General features: G+C 37.3%; 1 protein-coding gene across 2 annotated transcripts in view; it reads left to right on the top strand.

Annotated features, from left to right (window-relative positions):
- LOC129236383 (glutamate-gated chloride channel) overlaps positions 1–18,886 on the top strand; it is a 157,812-nt gene that overhangs the window by 107,214 nt on the left and 31,712 nt on the right. For both annotated transcript variants that reach the window (XM_054870741.1, XM_054870740.1), the window contains exons 6-8: positions 10,959–11,028; positions 15,661–15,897; positions 18,179–18,313. In XM_054870741.1, the coding sequence (XP_054726716.1) occupies positions 10,959–11,028; positions 15,661–15,897; positions 18,179–18,313 (442 nt within the window). The remainder of the gene's footprint in view (positions 1–10,958; positions 11,029–15,660; positions 15,898–18,178; positions 18,314–18,886) is intronic.

Below are 18,886 nucleotides of genomic sequence, written 5' to 3'. Positions count from 1 at the left end.
GAAGTTACCATATCAATATTTGAAGAGAAATGGTGAAATTTTAAATTTGCAAAAAAATATATTTATTTACTATATTTACATCATAAAACTTCAAAAATATGCGTATATGTTCATATATCCCTCAAAAGAATGTTTTTTTTTCGTAGCAACGAGATTGAAAATTTAAACTTCTCTAGATTTTAAACATTTTTTTCTTCCTTGTTCACTCCTCTCGGGAGCATAGGGCCTCGACAAGACTCAGTCTTGCGTTGATTTCGTTAATCTATTTTGATTTCTGACAGGGTGGGTGATTAGCCTGCCGCTACCAGTCCTAAATAGGGAAACATACCCAATACGAATTGTATAGCACTCTGCAACCTACAAAATATGTGTCTGGGTCCCAACACTTCAGTGAGTCCGTATGTTGGTTTAAACTAATTCTCTTAGTTATTTCTAGCGGTAAGGTATAGGTAGCATGTTCTCCTTCTCTCTCTAGCAACTTCACAGTTTCTAATTTTTGACAGCTACCAAAATATGGCGGCTGGCTAAAGGATGGCATGAGAGTGACGGAAATTCACATGCAGAAGGAGGATAAATACTAAAATTTTATTAAGGATGTGGGGCCCAGAGAAATACTCTGAATCCATGAAGCGTGCGCACTGGTTCTTTCATGTTGCTTCTGAATAAAATAATAATTGGAATAACCCACCGGTTATTGATGATATGTGTTGGTATTACAGGGACTATAGAAACATGTCCCACGGATGTATTGGGTGTGCTCCTAAACATACCACCGCTTCCAATCTTGATTGAAAGGGAAGTTCGCTCGAGTGCCTTAAGATTAAAAGGTATATCTGAACTTAAGAGTGGGGATATGAAAGGACATTTAAAGATCTTGGAAGACTTCCTACATAGTCCCATTCTTCATAGAGATGATATACTATCACCCAAATCAATACTCTTCAGGAACTTCCAAGTTATAATTAATGAACGCACAGACTGGAGAACTAATTCTATCACTTTCAAACCTGGCTCCCAGCTATGGTTTACTGATGGGTCCAAATTGGAAAATGGTAGAACAGGGGCAGGAATCAATGGACTTAAATTCAAAAAATCGATTCCGATGGGACTCTACCCAACAATATTCCAGGCAGAAATACATGCCATTGAAATATGTGTGAGAGAATGCCTTAGCAGGAAAATTAGAGGTACTCACCTCTACATACTTTCAGATAACCAAGCGGCTCTAAAAGCCCTTCTATCAACAACTATCACCTCTAAATTGGTAAATGATTGCCTAAACCTTCTCAACACGTTAGGGAACCTCAACATAGTAACACTAGGCGCTGGATTCCGGGACATGAGGGACATGAGGGAAATGAAATGGCTGATGACCTTGCAAAACAAGGAGCAAATATGCAACTTACTGGTCCTGAGCCTTTCTGTGGACTCACAAAAGGCCACATTAATGAATTCCTTAGGAAATGGGAAGAAAGAAAATTTGCTGCACACTGGCTAAACTGTGCCGGTCAGCGTCAAGCCAAACTACTCCTAAGTCCCAACAAAGGAATATCTGACAAGCTTCTCTCACTAAGCAGAGTAGATCTGCGTCTTTTAACAGGATATTTTACAGGTCACTGCAGCCTGAGGTATCATCTAAATAATATTGGTCTATCTGAGACCAATGTTTGCCGCTTTTGCGAAATGGACATAGAAAGCTCAGAACATGTGCTTTGTGAATGTCCTGCGTTGGGCAGACAGAGACTTCATCACCTTGGTTCTATCGTAATATCTCCATGCAATCTTTGGAACAACAAAACCAAAAATGTGCTAAAATTTTTAAAAAGCCTAAAGCTCTAGGGTTACAAAAATAGGCCATTCACAATAGATCAGCTCTGGTCACAGTGCGTAATGGCCTTCTAATAATAATAATAATAATAATCCACCTTTTATATGACCTCTTCCGTTAAATAAAAGTCGCAATTTCGCAATACAACTCAATGATTGGCTTTTCGTTTATTACGCGCTCGTGCTCCGTTCCGCACTCTCTTATCTCTCTCATCTCGCATCTACACATCAATTCATTCCTACTCGCTAGTTGTCACGTCAACGTCTTTCCCTCACTCTCCTCAAATGCTGGTCTCTACAATAATGATAAGGAGAAATGATGTATGAAAATTCAGTCATCTAAAAGATTCACAACACTTCAAACTCAAAATGATCTGTAGAAACCTTTGACTTTTGTCTCCCGAGAATGTTAAAAGTATCAAATGTACTTCAATGGCGGCCGTTGCCATATTTGATATGAGATCGGTTCATGCCAAAATTACCCAGTAACTTGCCAGTAACAAAATTGCCGAGAATTCCCTCTCAAAGAGAAAAATATCAAAACAAGTACATGAAACAAGCCAGTAACAATTTGCACATTTTTCGTACAACTGATTAAAGTTTTGGCTGACTACAATAAAAACTCGCAACTTCCCCTCAAAATGAAATGTAATTTTGCTTTCTCACTTTCCCTTACTTTGCAAGGTTTTTGGATACATGAACGCCAAAACTTGTTATAACAGTTATGTTATAAATTATTTGCTTTATGCTCCTTGGCAAGCTGGTCTTGTTTTTCGCTGTTGATTAGCTATACTGGGAGAAAATCGATCAATTTCAGATTTCATTGCTTGTGATAACTTTCACACTTGCGCTGCCAATACGAAGTTATACTTCAAATACAGCACTTACAATGATCTGGCAGGCGGAACGACGTGTTCTATTCTGGTTGCTCTGAAAAGCTGTCTGTACCAGCTTTTCTTCTTAGTTCCGAACCATGTGGGTAAAGCTGAATGGAATTATTGTATAAGGGTGCTTTTTTGTGCCGTTCTTCACATATTTTTTACTTTATAGAAGTTAGAGATTTACCTCCAGTAGGGTACCTCGACCCACAAATCCCAGCAATTTGGCTCACAAGCGGCAATAAGGCAGTGAGGAAATTTGTTAACGCTGTTGTGCGTAAAAAGGAAGATATTGACTTCAACAATAAAATATTTTCTAAAAATTAGTAAGATTTTTTAAGTTTGAATTTCGGCGCAACCGACAACAGTGGAATCCTTACCAGTCAGGCAGAACGCAGCTATAGAAAGATATTTGTAATAATTTTGGAGTTTATAGAGACTGAGCTATTGACTAGTTCTTGTTTTTTTAAATGCTTTAAGGGGTTACATGGGTTTCGTGGGTTCAAAAAATCGATTTTTTTGGCTTATTAATTTTTACAACATCTCAAGAATATTATTCTAAAAATTTCAAGTCAATCCGAATAATAGTTTCGGAGATACCGCCTTTGGAAAGTGTGCGCTACAAGCCACTTTTATTGTTACTCAAAACTTTAAATGCGTTTTTCTCGGAACCGTGTTTTCAAAGTCGGTTGTCAAATGTTCTCGAAAACTACTCAACCGATCTTAATGAAATTTGACACAGGTGTTCGAAATACAATTTACTCGTGCTTGGATGAAGGTTTTTTTTTTAATTACAACTATTTAAAAAAAACAAAATGTTAAGCAAATTTGACCGAAATTTTCATTTTTTTCGAAAAATGTCTGCCAAAATTCCAATTTTTACTTTTTTTTCTTTCCTTCGTTCAAGCTCGAGCTTATGGTCTCGACTAAAACACTTCATTTTATTTTTTCATTTTTGATGATCCTGACATGATCCTTATGCTGACAACGCGGACGCACCTTTTTTTCGAGGGGTCACCGGAAATGACATCATTGAAAATTTCAGAAATTATTCTTTAAATATGTGTCTATAAGACAGAAAAAAGTTTGAATTATATTAAATAAATAATTTTTTACATAAAAAAAAAAATTTAAATAGGCCTTTTCTTACCCGACGACCCCCATGTAACTCCTTAAAATAACTTTCAACCACTTTTAATGATGCTTGGTTCACTAGAAAGAGTGAATGTTGCGAAGAATATTCCAAAAATTTCAAATCGTACTTCCATGGGAACCAACTGACATGACTAAAATTTGGCACGTAGTCGCCATTTTGCTCGAAAAAAGGCTCGCTCGCATCCAAATTTGTAATAGGTTTGCAAAAAAACAAATTACTAATATGTCTCCTCAGCGCTCTCTGTTGACCTTAATGCTGTTATGAACACCAACAAATTAGTCCGCACTTGGAGTTTCCGATACCCAAATACCAACATTTCGATTGCTCACTTAGCGGCCGTGATACAAATACTCGTACACTTCTTTCGTAAAGGACACTTTTTAACAAAATTCTTGTCAATTTACGGGTCTATAAAATCCTATATAGAGAAACGATGTCGGAGTCAATTCCAATTTTCCTCCAATTTCTGTCTAAAATTAACTATATAAGTCAATAAGCCGAGGTGTTTATGCAGATTTCTCCTCAGTCTTATATGAATAATATTTAATAGCTAAGATATACGCCATGTTGTCATGTCATGACCCCTGTTACGCCAACCAATCAGCTGCTTCTTTCAAATTCGCTGAGAGCCAGTCAACGGTCTGATCTTGGCCACATCTTCTAAATTATTTTCACCATGCGCTCGTACTTTCTCGTGTAACTTTCTCCATCAAAGTTCATAAACTGTAATTTTTGCCGAGTAGTTAGGGTACACAGACACACACGCATTGTCGGCAACAGCAACAAAAATATTTGGTCCGTTCAGCTAAGGACCGGACAAACACGAGGATAGCTTTTGTGGTCAATTAGCATTCCAATTTCTACCCGATGTTTACCTACGAGTGTGCAAATTTTAATATTCCGTAATTTTTTTCAACCGAAAAGTGATCTAGTTCGTAATAGTGATTCAACGCGTAGTTAGACTACAGAATTTAGACCTTTTTTTGAACGATAGCTGACAGATTCAAAATGACATGAACTTTCCAAAAAAACAAATATACGTATAAACAATGGTCCACCTTTTTTAATACATTAATTTTACAGGTAGAAAATCAATAGAATTAGAATTCAGGTTGACAGCTTCACCTCTCTTTTAATTTGTTTACTAATATCAGTTCACTATAATTAATTTGTAAAATTTATTTTGGTTCACTATTTTCAAACTGTAGTTTTATTTTCATGTATTTCGAATAAAAACCAGTAGTAATTATAAGTCCACAAAACTTGTTTGTTTCAATATTTATTGCTAATATCGTAGTTCAGCTGAAGAACAATTTTACTTCACTTGATTTTTCTACTCAACTAGCAGCAGTCTGATGCTTAAATTTAAATTTAGGCTGTTTTAGATTCAATCAGTAAGCCAATCGAGAAGAAGAATGGGTCAAAGATTTATAAGGTCTATATTTTACTCTTCAGCGGACAAGAGTATTGTGCTGACGTTTAAACGCCTCAGTAAATATTTTTTTCATACTTTTTTTGAATGACTGCGGACCAATTTTTTTATTTTCAATTTTCTACTTCTACGAGGAAATAGTAACACTTGTTATTAATATATCTATTTTGCTCCGAAAAATTACCTTTCAAATATTAAAACTTTAAAATGAAACACCGGCAGAATTATTAGAAGCATTCACAAATCAAAATTATATTTGGTAGAATTTATATTTGCCTTAACCACTATTTTATCGTAACTCTGCGATTTCTTCTCATACACACCTCGTAGCAAAATATTATAAAATAATTTATAATTTTATAAACTTTCACAAAAATTTTTTATAAGAAATATGGTACAACCTACAATAAAAACCGTACAAAGTTTAAAATTGTGTCCAAAATTTTTCAAAATTTCACTTTCAATTTTAAATTTGTAAACCAGAATTTTTAGAATTTCTCTGAGTATGCAGTTTTATAAGTCAATGAATTTTAGTTTAATAAAGTGAAAGTTTCAAGCATCTACAAAATACCGTTACTTTTTGACAATTTATTTTCACTGAGGTGTCAAGCCTGTTCTTCCGCACAAATTGCTCGAATTTTTTATATGGAAGCGAAATCCTTGCACTGTCAACAAAAAATTGCTAAAAATCAACACGGCTTCGAAGACACTTGAAACTTGCATTTCGTTGTACCAAAATTCATTGAAATATAATATATTTTTATAAAAAATATTTTGCAAGAGAATTGAAAGGCAGCGCAGGCTTTTTATATAAGGGTAGTTAAGTTTCAAGGGCCGGTGTTGATTTTAAACAAAATACAATTTTTTTAGGAAATTATTATCATTTCTCTTTATTATGATAATATTGGTGTGGCTCAATTCCGTGTAGAATAAAATATTGGCCTCGGCGGCACACCTCCATCCGATGGTCCAGGTCCAAATTTTCGATGACGCTGAGGCATAATTGAGGTTCTATGCCGTTAATGTGCCAAAATATCTCATCATTTAGCTCTTGAATTGTTGCTGGCTTATCGACGTACATCTTTTCTTTCAAATAACCCCAAAGAAAGATGTCCAACGGTGTCGTTGACGTTTAGGTGTGGTTCACATTCGGCATCGGCCCTTGAAATTTAACCACCCTTTAGAAAAAATAGCACTCTATTAAATGTTTCACTTCAGTCGTTTTCCGATGGCTGGCTCTAGTCGAAATATACAGAACTTCGAGGGTCGTTTGAAAAGTGCGCGCAAAAATAAAAATAAAAATAAAATTAATTTCATCCAACGCTGTTCTAGTTCGTTGAACCCTTCCGAATAATAGGATTTGTCCAAGTCTAACAAATTACCATTCGTTTCTGCAATCACCTCCTCGTTTGAATAAAATATTTTTCCCGGCAGTCATTTCTTCAAATTGGGGAACAAATATTAGGCCGAGGAATCTGAGGATGCCAAGTCTGGAAAAAGGGGGAATGTGAAACCAGTGGTCCGCTATTTCCATTAATTTTGCGACCACAACTGCTGAGACGTCAACTGGTGCGTTGTCGTGATGGAAGAAGAAAATCATTCGACTTCCTCGATTCAATCGAATGCCAAACACAAAGAAATATACCGATCTGGTTAAAACTTGGTATGTGTTCTTCCAAAAGAATTCTACTAAGTAAATATAACCTCGCTAGGAGCAAATAGTACAGGGTGGCCCATATTCGACGGACCCGACGGATTTCGATGACTCTTTGGGCCCTTTCCAATCGACGAGGCTTGTCCGCAGGCAACAATCTTTGCGTCAATTGAATCTTACACGGGAATAAATGCAAACCAATGCGGATAATTCGTTATAAAGTAGTCCGAGCAGTGCCCAACTGCTGAGAACGGCAATTTCGCGATGTCCTTGGCGACGCCTTGGTCGGTTTTGATTTGGCCTCTTTGGATTAGAAAGAGCATCACCAGTCGAAAATCTTTCGTACAAACGTTTAATGATGTTCTTAGAAGGCGCACTTGTCACATTATTTAATTTTTTATACGCACGTTGAGTTTTCACAATTGACTTCTTTTGTTGAATGTAAATTTCAACAATTTGGGAGCGCTCGCGTGGCGTGTACTGTTCCATGGTAAAAATCTGCTTGGACTGACGCTTCCAACGCGGTATGTCATTAAGCGATCTGACGTGTTTGTCAAAAGTAACAGGGTTGCCAGATGGGTCCGTCGTATTGTCTCTCTGACACTCATGAAATATTTTTCAACAAGTTTTGACATTTATGAACGTAACGACCATACGGATTTGGAGACCTTGTGTTTCTTCACAAATTTATTCTCAGTGAGTTTTGTGGCAAATATTCACTACTCTTGATTTTCAACTTCCCTCGGAAGAATTCCACGTCTGAGGCTTTTTGATGACCCTTTCATATTTACCTACGATGAGTCTGTAATTCGTAGAAGAATGAGCTGTGGGTGATACGAACACTTTCAAAGTGGTAATATCAGAGAACGCCCTATGTTATGCTTTGCATTTGGTGCGCCGTGCAAAATTGTGGAGTAACTTCGGACGTAACGAAGTAACACCAGTGGAGGCTCTGTTGATTTTTTCATATTTCAACAACACCATCTCGGTTTTTCTCATCATCCCAATCGCGTCAGCCAATCACGTGATTCTTTCAAATTCGCTGAGAGCCGGTTAACGGTCTGATATTAACCACACCTTCTCATGTTTTTCACCATGAGAAGCTAGATTTAACATATCTTTCATTTAATAAATTGATTAGAATTATAATTTGGTTTTAACTAAAATGGGCTTAACCTTAGGCTATGACTACGGGCCAATATATTTAAATATATGTAAATGATATAGAGGACAGAAAACAATATATCATCATTCCATGCATGTTAGTTTTCCGAAATTAATTATAACTGAAAATAGAAAACTGCAAGGTAATTTTAATAATTCATACTTAAATTTAGATGACTATTTATATGAGAACAATATCGCATACATTTTTTTATTTATTTGGGCCAAAATTTGTGAAGTGCATCAACATTTTTTCGACGGAGAAACGTTTTCTTTGGTTTTATCGCCTTTTACCTCACACGAATAAATGAAAAGACAGTTTTGACAATTTTTCGAAGTTCGGATTTTTTTCCAACTTGCAGCTATTTCCTTTTTCCTGGTTTAAAATATATTGTATATTGTATTAAAGTATTATAAAATTCAATATTTGTGGGAGTTATAAGCAATTTTTAATTTTTTTCGAAGTTCGAATTCCTTTCCAGCTTGCAGCTTTTTTCATTTTCCTCGTTTAAAGTATTCATTTTTTTAAAATCCGTTATATGTGGGATTTATAAGTATTTATTGAAATATTTTTTTCGAAGTTCGAAAATTTTTTAATATACAGACATTTTTTTTTTCATTTTCCCTGCATAAGCTGGGATTTTATTTTTTACTCAGTTATTAATGACGATGTTCTTTACCTTTTATATGTGGGACTTATAAGCAATTACTGAAATATTTTTAATTTTTTCGAAGTTCGAAAATTTTTTAATGTACAGACATTTTTTCATTTTTCCTGCATAAGCTGGGTTTTTATTTTTTACTCAGTTTTTAACGATGATGTTCTTTACTTATTTTAAGTTTTAAATACTATAAAACCCATTATTTGCGGGAGTCACAAGTAATTTTAGAAATTTCCATTATTTGTGGGATTTATAAGCAATTATTCAAATATTTTTTACTTTTCTATCGAAAGTTTTTGTAGTTTTCCATATTTCCCTATTTCATAGAGAGTAATTGTCAAAAACAAACCAAAATTTTCTGTCATTTCGTCTTGAAGTGCCGTCGTCATGTGTTCATACTCTAAGTTGGAAAAAATTCGAATTTCGAAAAATTGTCAAAATCGTATTTTGTTTTTTTTTTTTCGTTTGAAGCACAAAATTATAAAACCAAGTCGGGTTCATTGAGGTGGTGGCACTAGACCCACAACAAAGTTTTGTATGTTTGAATTTCACGACAAATGAAAGTAGAAAAGAAAATGAAAAGGCGGACTATGTTGAACAGCCGCCATACAGTTGGGGCTAAAACATGCGATGATGGTGCGAATCAAAGGGCTTTCGTCATTTCATTTTGTGCTGGCATTCTAACGTACATGGCGCAGAGAATCTTAATGATCATTATCGTTCTCTGCACGACGAAAGAAAAAAATAAAAAAGGTCAGCTGGTGTACTGATATAACCTTTAATAGATTCGATTTAGAAAAATCCAAGAAAAATTTCGACCGCTGAAAAAATGTTGCAACTTGTGTTGATTTTGGCTCATCGCCATATTTGTTACGTGCACAATTCTTTTTTAAGAATTTATTAAGACACAATTTTTAAAGCCACATAGAAATTTCTCTACGATTTTGTTTAATGTTTATTATATTAGTTTAAAATCTATACAAAATTATATATAATATGAACGTAAGCTTGCCATATTTAGAGGATATGCTTTATTGCCTGTGCATCGCTTTCGATAAGTTATTTAAAACTCTATATTATTTATATTCTATTTAAATATCAAATAGCTGTCGTTTCGATGTCTTTATCGCTATATTTGATAAGAGTTATTTTTCTATATTTAATACTTATTCACATACATACATACCTACATATGAAAATATATATAATTATATCGATGTCTATTATTACTGCAATGCTTTGTATGGAGTATGCGGCTGTTGAATGTTTCGCTTGAAATTTTTGAATTCCATCGCTTAACCAGCTGCATGACGATTTGCAATTTTATACTCGTACTAACCCATAAATCTGCTACTCGTTTTCGCTTTCGCTTTTCGCATTCGCTTTTGATGTTGCATTCACCCATTTACATACATACCTTGCCTGACGTTATCGTTTACTAGCTTGACATATTCTTTCAATGCTTGAACAAACCGTTTTTATGCGAAAAATTGCTTACACTAAATCATCATAACCGATTCAGAAGAGGCTAAACCCGAATCAGATCGAAGAACCCAAAAAACAAAAAAAAAAATCCAAACAAACAAAATTCAAGGTCAATGAAAACCACGCATAATGGCACATATCGAAAACATACCCAAGCAAAAGCAAAATATAAATTAAAAACAAAAAGAACTAAACATAAAAGTAAACCAAATATTACGCCCATCCACCACCATTTGAATTAGTCGCTACTTCAATTCAAATCAATTCGTAACCCAATCGTTAAACAATCGACCAAATACTTGCATTTACCAACAAAAATCAAAACCAAAAACGAAAAAATACACGAAACTGTTACGCAAAATTTCCAAATTTCCAAAAAATATATTCTCATTCTTTTAAAAATTCGTACAATTTTTAGAATTACCAATATGGAAATTTTGGAATATTACGAAATATTCGACATGAAATTTGTAGCACCCATTCGAATCATGAAAATTTTATTGTGCAAAATTGCAATCGACCCATTTCACCCTTGCAAATTATTTACCTGAAAAAATAATTCGAACGAGCGCATTAGATAATGAGAAAATCCATTGTAGTTTAGTAAAACATAATCATCATTTAGTAATTATAAATTAAACCGATTTTTATGTTACGATGAGCTTTACTAATCGACGTTTTCGTGTGTGTGGGTGTGCAGGAATACAGCGTGCAGTTGACCTTCCGCGAGCAGTGGACAGACGAGCGGCTGAAATTCGATGACATACAAGGTAAGGATGCTAAACTTACATTTTATCTACCTATCTGTGGTATCTACAAACAGTAACCGCTCAAGAGGCGGTTAAGAAAGCATAAGTTAATTGTTAATACTTGAGAGCACTAAGATAAATTTTTGTTTCCTTGTTCACTACTCTCGGGAGCATAGGACCTCGACAAGACTCAGTCTTGCGCTGGTTTCGTTAATCTGTTTTGATTTCTGGCAGAATAGGTCATTAGCCTGCCGCTACCAGTCCTAAGTGGGAATGCCCACCTGTCGTTGCTTAGAAACAACGCCTTCTTACTGCTTGGAGCGCCATCTGTGTCTCACATATTTCTAGCAGAAGGATTGCAGAAATGGTTGAGGACTTCGCTAAATTTCGTGTGTCTGCGCTATTACCGCGGACGCCCGCTGTTTTCTTGCTTGTTTTAGCAGCCACAATGCAATTAATGCGCAGACTATTGTGCGGGAGTAAGGATGGAAAGGATAAGTTTTTGCGGTTTGGGAATGGAATTGGAGGATTTTTTTTGTTTTTAGAAACAGGGAAAGTGGGTAAATTTGGAAAAGTGCCAGGACCGTGCTTTACGTGGTATACGAACCCTCTACCTCCGGGATGGCAGACTAGTGCACTTGCGCTAAACTACCGAGGCCAAAACTCCGTGTCAGGATTCCAGAACGAACCAAGACAGTTGGCTTTGCCGACGACATTGCCGTTGTGGTAACGGCTAAAATCTAGGCGATATCCGCAACAATGCGATCCAGGCGGTTTTCAGCGTGCAATCTTGGCTAGCCCAAAATAAGCTAGACCTAGCACAACAAAAGACCGAAGCAATCCTTATATCTAGCAAAAAAAAGCCAGAAGAGATCTCTTTTAGAATCGGAGACTCCAACATAACGACCACTCCCGCAATCAAATACTTGGGAATAATGATACACAAAAGGCTGTCTTTCAAAGTACACTTCGAGTACGCCAACAAAAAAGCATCCACCACCACGACGGCGCTGTCGAGGCTGATGTTAAACGTACGAGGACTAAAACAAAATCGCCGTCAGCTTCGGGGTAATGTCGTGAAAAGCCAAATTTTGTTTGGTGCTCCAATCTGGGCGAATAAAACGGATCATGTATCATACTTTCGAGGTCTACAGTCTACCTACCGGTTGTGCGCACTACGCATATGTAGCGCCTTTAAAACGGTGTCCGACGATGCAGCCTTAGTAATATCTGGCATGTACCCGCTAGGCATATTAGCAATGGAAACTGCCCAAATAGCGAGAGCACAGCGACCTATAAGTCCGTCTACTCGGGCCGCGTTACGAGATAATTGCATCGACTAGTGGCAAACTATTTGGGACAACTCGGCCAAAGGGCGTTGGATGCACAGATGCATTCTCAACCTAAAGCTTTGGTTAAAGAGGTCACATGGAGAAGTGGACTTCTACCTGACCCAGTTTTTGAGTGGACATGGATGCTTCAAAGCATATCTTTACAGGTTTAACCACGACGACAATCCTTATTGCGACTACTGCGATGGAAACATTTTAGAGGACGTTCACCACATATTCTTCACATGCTGGCGCTTCCGTTCTGCAAAAGAAAGACTCTATAGAACCTTTGGAGAACCTCCTTCGCCGGAAACATTTGTACATCACATGCTCCTCTCGAAGGAACAGTGGAATGCGGCATGCGACTTAGTGGCTGAGATTATGAAAGAGATGAGGCGTCTGGGAAGACTGCGATATAGCAACGGCGACTAGGCGCCTTCCCTGGTGATGGAGAGAAACAGGCTCAGCCTTGAGGGTAGCGCGCTACCACAACGCCTAAAAAAAAAAAAAAAAAAAAAACACAGAGTCCGCAACTTATAAAAGCTAGCGAGATCTGCTAAAAAACCTCATTTAATGAGTACACCCCGTTGCAAAATTATAAATTCATTCCAATACATCAAAAAAAATTCGGTATAAGAAAAATTATTTCATGCTACAACAAAAACCAAATAACGTAAAGATACAAACTTTGTATAATATTTTTAAAAAATTTAAAAATTTCACCTAGATTTTCAAACTTTCATCACTTAAACTTTTTAACCACAATTTAAAGAACTTTTCTGTGTATGCAGAGCTTAATAGCTCATTGAATTTCAGTATAATAAAGTGCAAATTTCAAGTAGCTACCAAATACCGTTGTTTTTTGACATTTTTTTCGCAGAGGTGTAACGCCTTTTCTCCCACAGAAATCAAATACTCGAATTTTTTGTATATGAAAGAAAAGGCCTAGCACCGTCTGCACGCACCGTTGTATGTCTTGAAGAGGTCTTACGATGGATACCTTTGATATTTTGCACCCAACAGTGAAAGTATAGTAAAATAACAGTGGAAATAATTGTCTATAATAATAATAATTGAGAATATTTCCCCTGGAAGTCAATACATTTCTGCATTCGCTTCAAACAATTTTCAAAGCACTTTTGCCGCTCAGAAGCGGATAACTCCAAAACAGCCCCTTCAGGCATTAAAAAACGGCAACCTCGCACCTCAACTTTGATGTTCGTGAACAAAAAGAAAGCATTAGTTACCAAATCAGGGTTGTAAGGCGGATCATCCATTGATGCGATTTTTCGAGTGCTCACGGGAGAGAGCCGATGCGTGCGAACTCGCATTGGATGGGTAAAGGATGATTTGTCTACGGCAGTTGGGCTTCCTTAATTCTACGAAAACTGCTGGGAAATAAATGGTTGTGTAATACTCTGAATTGATAGTCTTAAGTTTATCTATGTAGTGGTACCTTTGCGGCATGAGCAGTTTATGGGGAAAACCAGGTGACCACTTGCTTTGAGGTGCTTCTTCCGCGAAATACTTTTGTTGAATTAAACTGCTTTTTCAATACGCATACTGTCGATTGCTGTTTCGTATCCAGCTTCTATGCATAGATGCAAAATACGCTTTAGGATTCTGAGTATTCAGACCAGTCCTTCGGCGAAATACTTTTCGTGGTCAAGAAGATTGCCACGATGTCATAGATGGCCTTTGAATCACCGCGACTGAATTTCTTCAGCATTGCTTTACACCAATCGATACGAATCCGTGTTCTTTTTTGGGCAATTGTCAATTTATGCGGTATCCAACGAGAACAAATCCTCTTAACAACCAAAGGCTCATGCAATATTGAAAGCTTGCGATCCCACTAGTGCACAACGATGCCTTGATATTGAAATTTGAAAAGGTCGAGCCAAGGAGCACCAGGAGATTTGGTGGCTCCTAAACACTCAGGCTAAAAAGCCCATTGTATTTAAAGCTCTGGAAAGGGGGTAGATAGTCAAGGAGGGAAGGAGAAAAATATCAGAGAAAGAAATAGGAAAGAATAGAGACAGAGATAGAGATAGTTAGTCTTGTGAGAATTTTCCGTATTCTTTGGCAAATCTGTAAATATCCTCCAGTTTTAGAGAACGAATATTAGGACACTCACAGAGAAAGTGCTCAGTGCTATCCGCCTCCTCCAAGCATGACAGCACACTGTGTCCTCAATGATTCCAATGGTAGTCATATGCTGACCCCATGGGTTCTGTCCTGTAATGATACCGAACATCAACCGATGCCTTTATTTCGCGATATGCCCATCTCGCGTTGAGGCATATCACGATTGTTTCTGGCATAACAATCTTTTTTAGACGGCCTGTAAGAAATTCATTCTGCAACGATTAACAGCCAGTACCAGCATTTGAGAGTGACAAAGTGCGGTGCTGCGATGATAAAAGTCCCAGTAAGTTGATCAATGCACTTCTATCTCGATTATCCACGTCGAAATTCGTAATAAATCACGCACCAAAATTTTCACGAGTCTTTTGGACGAGATGAATTTTTCAACTCACTGAAAAAAGAACTTGTAGGTGAAAACGTTCTATGTAAGTTTATACTAAAAAAGACCGGACTTTTCGATAAAAATATCGATTTACCACTCATCACACGTGTATACCCTTTTTGGGTGTTTGGCCGAGCTTCTACTCCTATTTGTGGGGTGCGTCTTGATGTTGTTCCACAAATGGAGGGACCTACAGCCGACTTCGAATGGCAGATATGTTTTATGAGCAGCTTTTTCATGGCAGAAACACCTTTTTCTATCGTTTTGGTGTCTTAAGTACGGAGATTCGAAACTAAGTACATCCGAGTGGTAGACACGCACCAATCCATTCGGCTATTAAAGTACCATCATTTCTCTCGAATACCCCAATGTTTGCCTTATCAGATATTATCACTTAGTCAGATTAGCGTTTGTTGGAGTGACTTCTATATATGAAAGGCACTTGCCGGTATTTTGCTAGCCAGAAGTATTTGCAAAAGGAAATAACTACACCAGAAGTTACAAAAAATATGAGATGGGAAGTTTAGAAAACTGATGTAATATTCAAATTACAAATTTATATTCATAAGTTAAACAAATGTATGCAAGTATACTCTCTTACTAGAAAATCTTTAAGCTACCAATTTAAAATATTTATTTATTTAATACTAAAGAATATATTTAAAAAATAATAATTAAAAATATAAATTTTTTTTGTTGGCAATAAAATCGTGACTATGAAAGGCATTTAATTACCTTAAGAAACTACAAAAATCTTTATTTGCTATTAACAATACATTTTCCTCCCCACAGGTCGTCTGAAGTATCTAACGTTGACTGAAGCGAATCGTGTGTGGATGCCCGATTTGTTCTTCTCAAACGAAAAAGAGGGCCATTTCCATAATATAATCATGCCTAACGTTTACATTCGCATATTTCCCAATGGCTCCGTGTTATATAGTATTCGTATCTCATTGACTCTGGCATGTCCCATGAACCTGAAATTGTATCCATTGGATCGACAAATATGCTCGCTGCGCATGGCTAGTTGTAAGTGAAAAAAAACTATAAAAAAAAACTAAATAAATATATAAGTTATATAAGGGTTATAAGGGGTGATTTAAATACCAAAAAAAATATTGAGTATTATAAATAAAATAAATAAGCAAATTTTCAGAGAATATCTGCGTTCCTGCGGCTTCTAAGTTTCGTAGTTCAGTTCAATTTAATTCAAGATTTTGATTTCATGCACTTGCAAGGCGAAATTTCATTACATATTTAATTTTTTAAAAACCTAACTCATTTTTTACACTATGAGGCTAGTTGTTTTTAATACAATAAAAAAATATTTAAAAAGTTTGACGTTACATTATCTTTTCGAACCATATTTTTGAACATTTACAGATTCCTTGCCTCTTTAGGTTAGGTTGGTATAGTTGCCCAAGGAATGGGCACACTTGGACGAGGAAAAACGGATTCGTCCTTTGTGATACCATTATGAAGGAGGTGAGGTGAGAGAGGAAGACCGATGGGATGCGGGGAGAGGGCGGCGAGAGGTGGTGCTGGGATGGTTAGGAGGGTGGGTTTGGAGTGTGTGGATTACGAACGATGACTGCGCTGCGTTTGCGTCAACCGCTTTGTGCTACTGATGAAATTCTTCAGATTTTTAATGTCAACGCCAGCTATATCAGCAGGCGCAGCAAAGAAGTAAGAGCCAAGATGTCTGGATCTTAGCCCCACCAGAGCAGGGCAGCTAAGGAGAAAGTGCTAAGATTATTCCACCTCATCCTCCATACATCCATCGCAAAATAGACTTGAGGTAATTCCTAGCCTCACAGCACGCATTTCTCGTGAATAGTGACCTCTGAGAAAACCCACGAGATTCGAGAGCTGATATTTTTTCAATCTCAAAAGCTCGCCCGAGCGCCCCCGGTCCACACGTGGCCAGAAGGATTTCGCGGCCTTACAAGTTTGTGTACTTGCCCAACACTCGCAGAGTTGGCGCGATGCCCATCTTTCCAGGAGCAGACCGCAGGTAGTCAAGGGTAGTCCCAATTCTCACCTTTCGCGGGGAGATAACCTCACATGTCTCTTGTCTGGCCAGCTCATCCGCCTCGCAGTATCCCGCAATGTCGCTGTGACCAGGAACCCAGATGAGGTCAATGTCAAAGAATTCGCATGCAGTCGAAAGTGAGGTCAGGCATTCCCTGACCAGTTTCGAATGCACCGTCACTGACCCGAGGGCCCTTATTGCCGCTTGACTTTCCTGACTGTTAGTACGCATGTGAGCAGCCAATCAGCTGCCTCCTTGATTGCGGCTTCCTCTGCCTGGAAGAAAACTACAGTGGTCCGGTAACCGGAATTTGAATCTAATGGGAAGCTCCTCGCAGAAAACTCCTCCGCCAACCTTTCCTTCCAACTTCGATCCATCCGTGAACAAGTTCACCAGCCCCTGCCTCCAAGTGTAGCCCCCCGTCCACTCTTCCCTTGATGGAATATGAGTGGAGAAGGTTCCGGTTGGACTACGCGAGGGTATACACTGATCCGTTGACAGGGGGATGAACTCGAAGTTTCTAAGGATGCTTGAATGCCCATAAGTGAGGTTGAGCTTACAGCCCGAGCCCCTCACTCTGATTGCGGTACGTGTAGCGGCGATTCTTCCTGCGATGTCTACGGGTACCACATTTAACATTGCGTTGAGCGCCAGAGTAGAAGTCGTTCGAAGAGTCCCACGGATTCCAATGAGCGCCGACCTCTGAACTCTCTCCAGCTTCTTAACCAATGACGTCCTCTCTAGTGAGTTCCACCAGACTATGCATCCATATAACAAGATAGGCTTTACTCTAGGCGAAAGGCCCCATCTTTTGCCAATTGCGCCCTTGCACCCATACAAGGCTATTGTTGCCTTCCTCACTCTTTCCGCAATGTTGGACTTCTATTAAGCTTGTTGTCAAGGAAAATATCTAGGTACCTCACCTTCGCAGAAAGCATCAGGTGAGCGCCCGCTACTAAGGGAAGTTGAGCTCTGGGTATTTTATATTTCCTCGTAAATAAGACGAGCTCCGTCTTAAGAGGATTCGGCACACATAACTAACTTGTTTAACTTTCTGAAAGAAATAGATCTACACAAAGCATTGTAAAAGTAACTTGAACTTAATCAACACTACCAAATCCATACTACTTAAGTGCAAAAACAACGAAGGCCAATGCAGCCAGTGTGTGAAAATTGTTAGTGCAATATTTTATATTTCTCTAATAAATAATAATAATAATAATATCCACTATAAAGGCAAATACATACTTAATACTAATTGAATTACGCTTTTCGCAGATGGCTGGACAACAAACGATCTGGTCTTCCTGTGGAAGGAGGGTGATCCCGTGCAAGTGGTTAAAAACTTACACCTACCTCGCTTTACACTTGAAAAATTCTTGACTGATTACTGTAACAGTAAAACCAATACGGGTATGTTGTTTCTTTGGATATTTTATTCGCTCAAACTTTTCAGCGCAATGTTACTTTCCGCGTATTATCGAAAATATTACAAAAAAAAAGAAAAAAAAAAATTATATTAATATACTAAACATTAAAATTCTTCTATAATTTGTGTGATTAATAAATTGTAATGAATCCATTCAACTATCATACATTCAATTTGATTTGCGTTCACTGTGCCCAACGGTACTTTCATACATACAGCCATACTTCCATATGCGTATAATAACCATTTTCCTACTTATACATATAAGTCCATGTATACATATACATACATACATATACCTATATAAAACTTCAAAGTCCTTAGTAAATTTATATTATATAAAAAGTCGTTGACTTATAATATTTATGCAATAATTACGTAATCGATTCCCTGCGTTCATTTTCAATTATTCAATTGCCTCTTTTATATACTTACTTACATATATTTCATATTTGAATTTTAATACTTGTTGATGTTTTTCTGTTGTGCTTGTTTACTACTTACTTACTTACTTACTTACATATATTATTAACGTTCTTACTTTCGTTTACTAACGT

Source organism: Anastrepha obliqua, chromosome 1, assembly GCF_027943255.1.
Source record: "Anastrepha obliqua isolate idAnaObli1 chromosome 1, idAnaObli1_1.0, whole genome shotgun sequence".
NCBI lineage: Eukaryota > Metazoa > Arthropoda > Insecta > Diptera > Tephritidae > Anastrepha > Anastrepha obliqua.
Note: the sequence above shows the minus strand (reverse complement) of the source record. Positions and strands in the feature narration are given on the sequence as shown.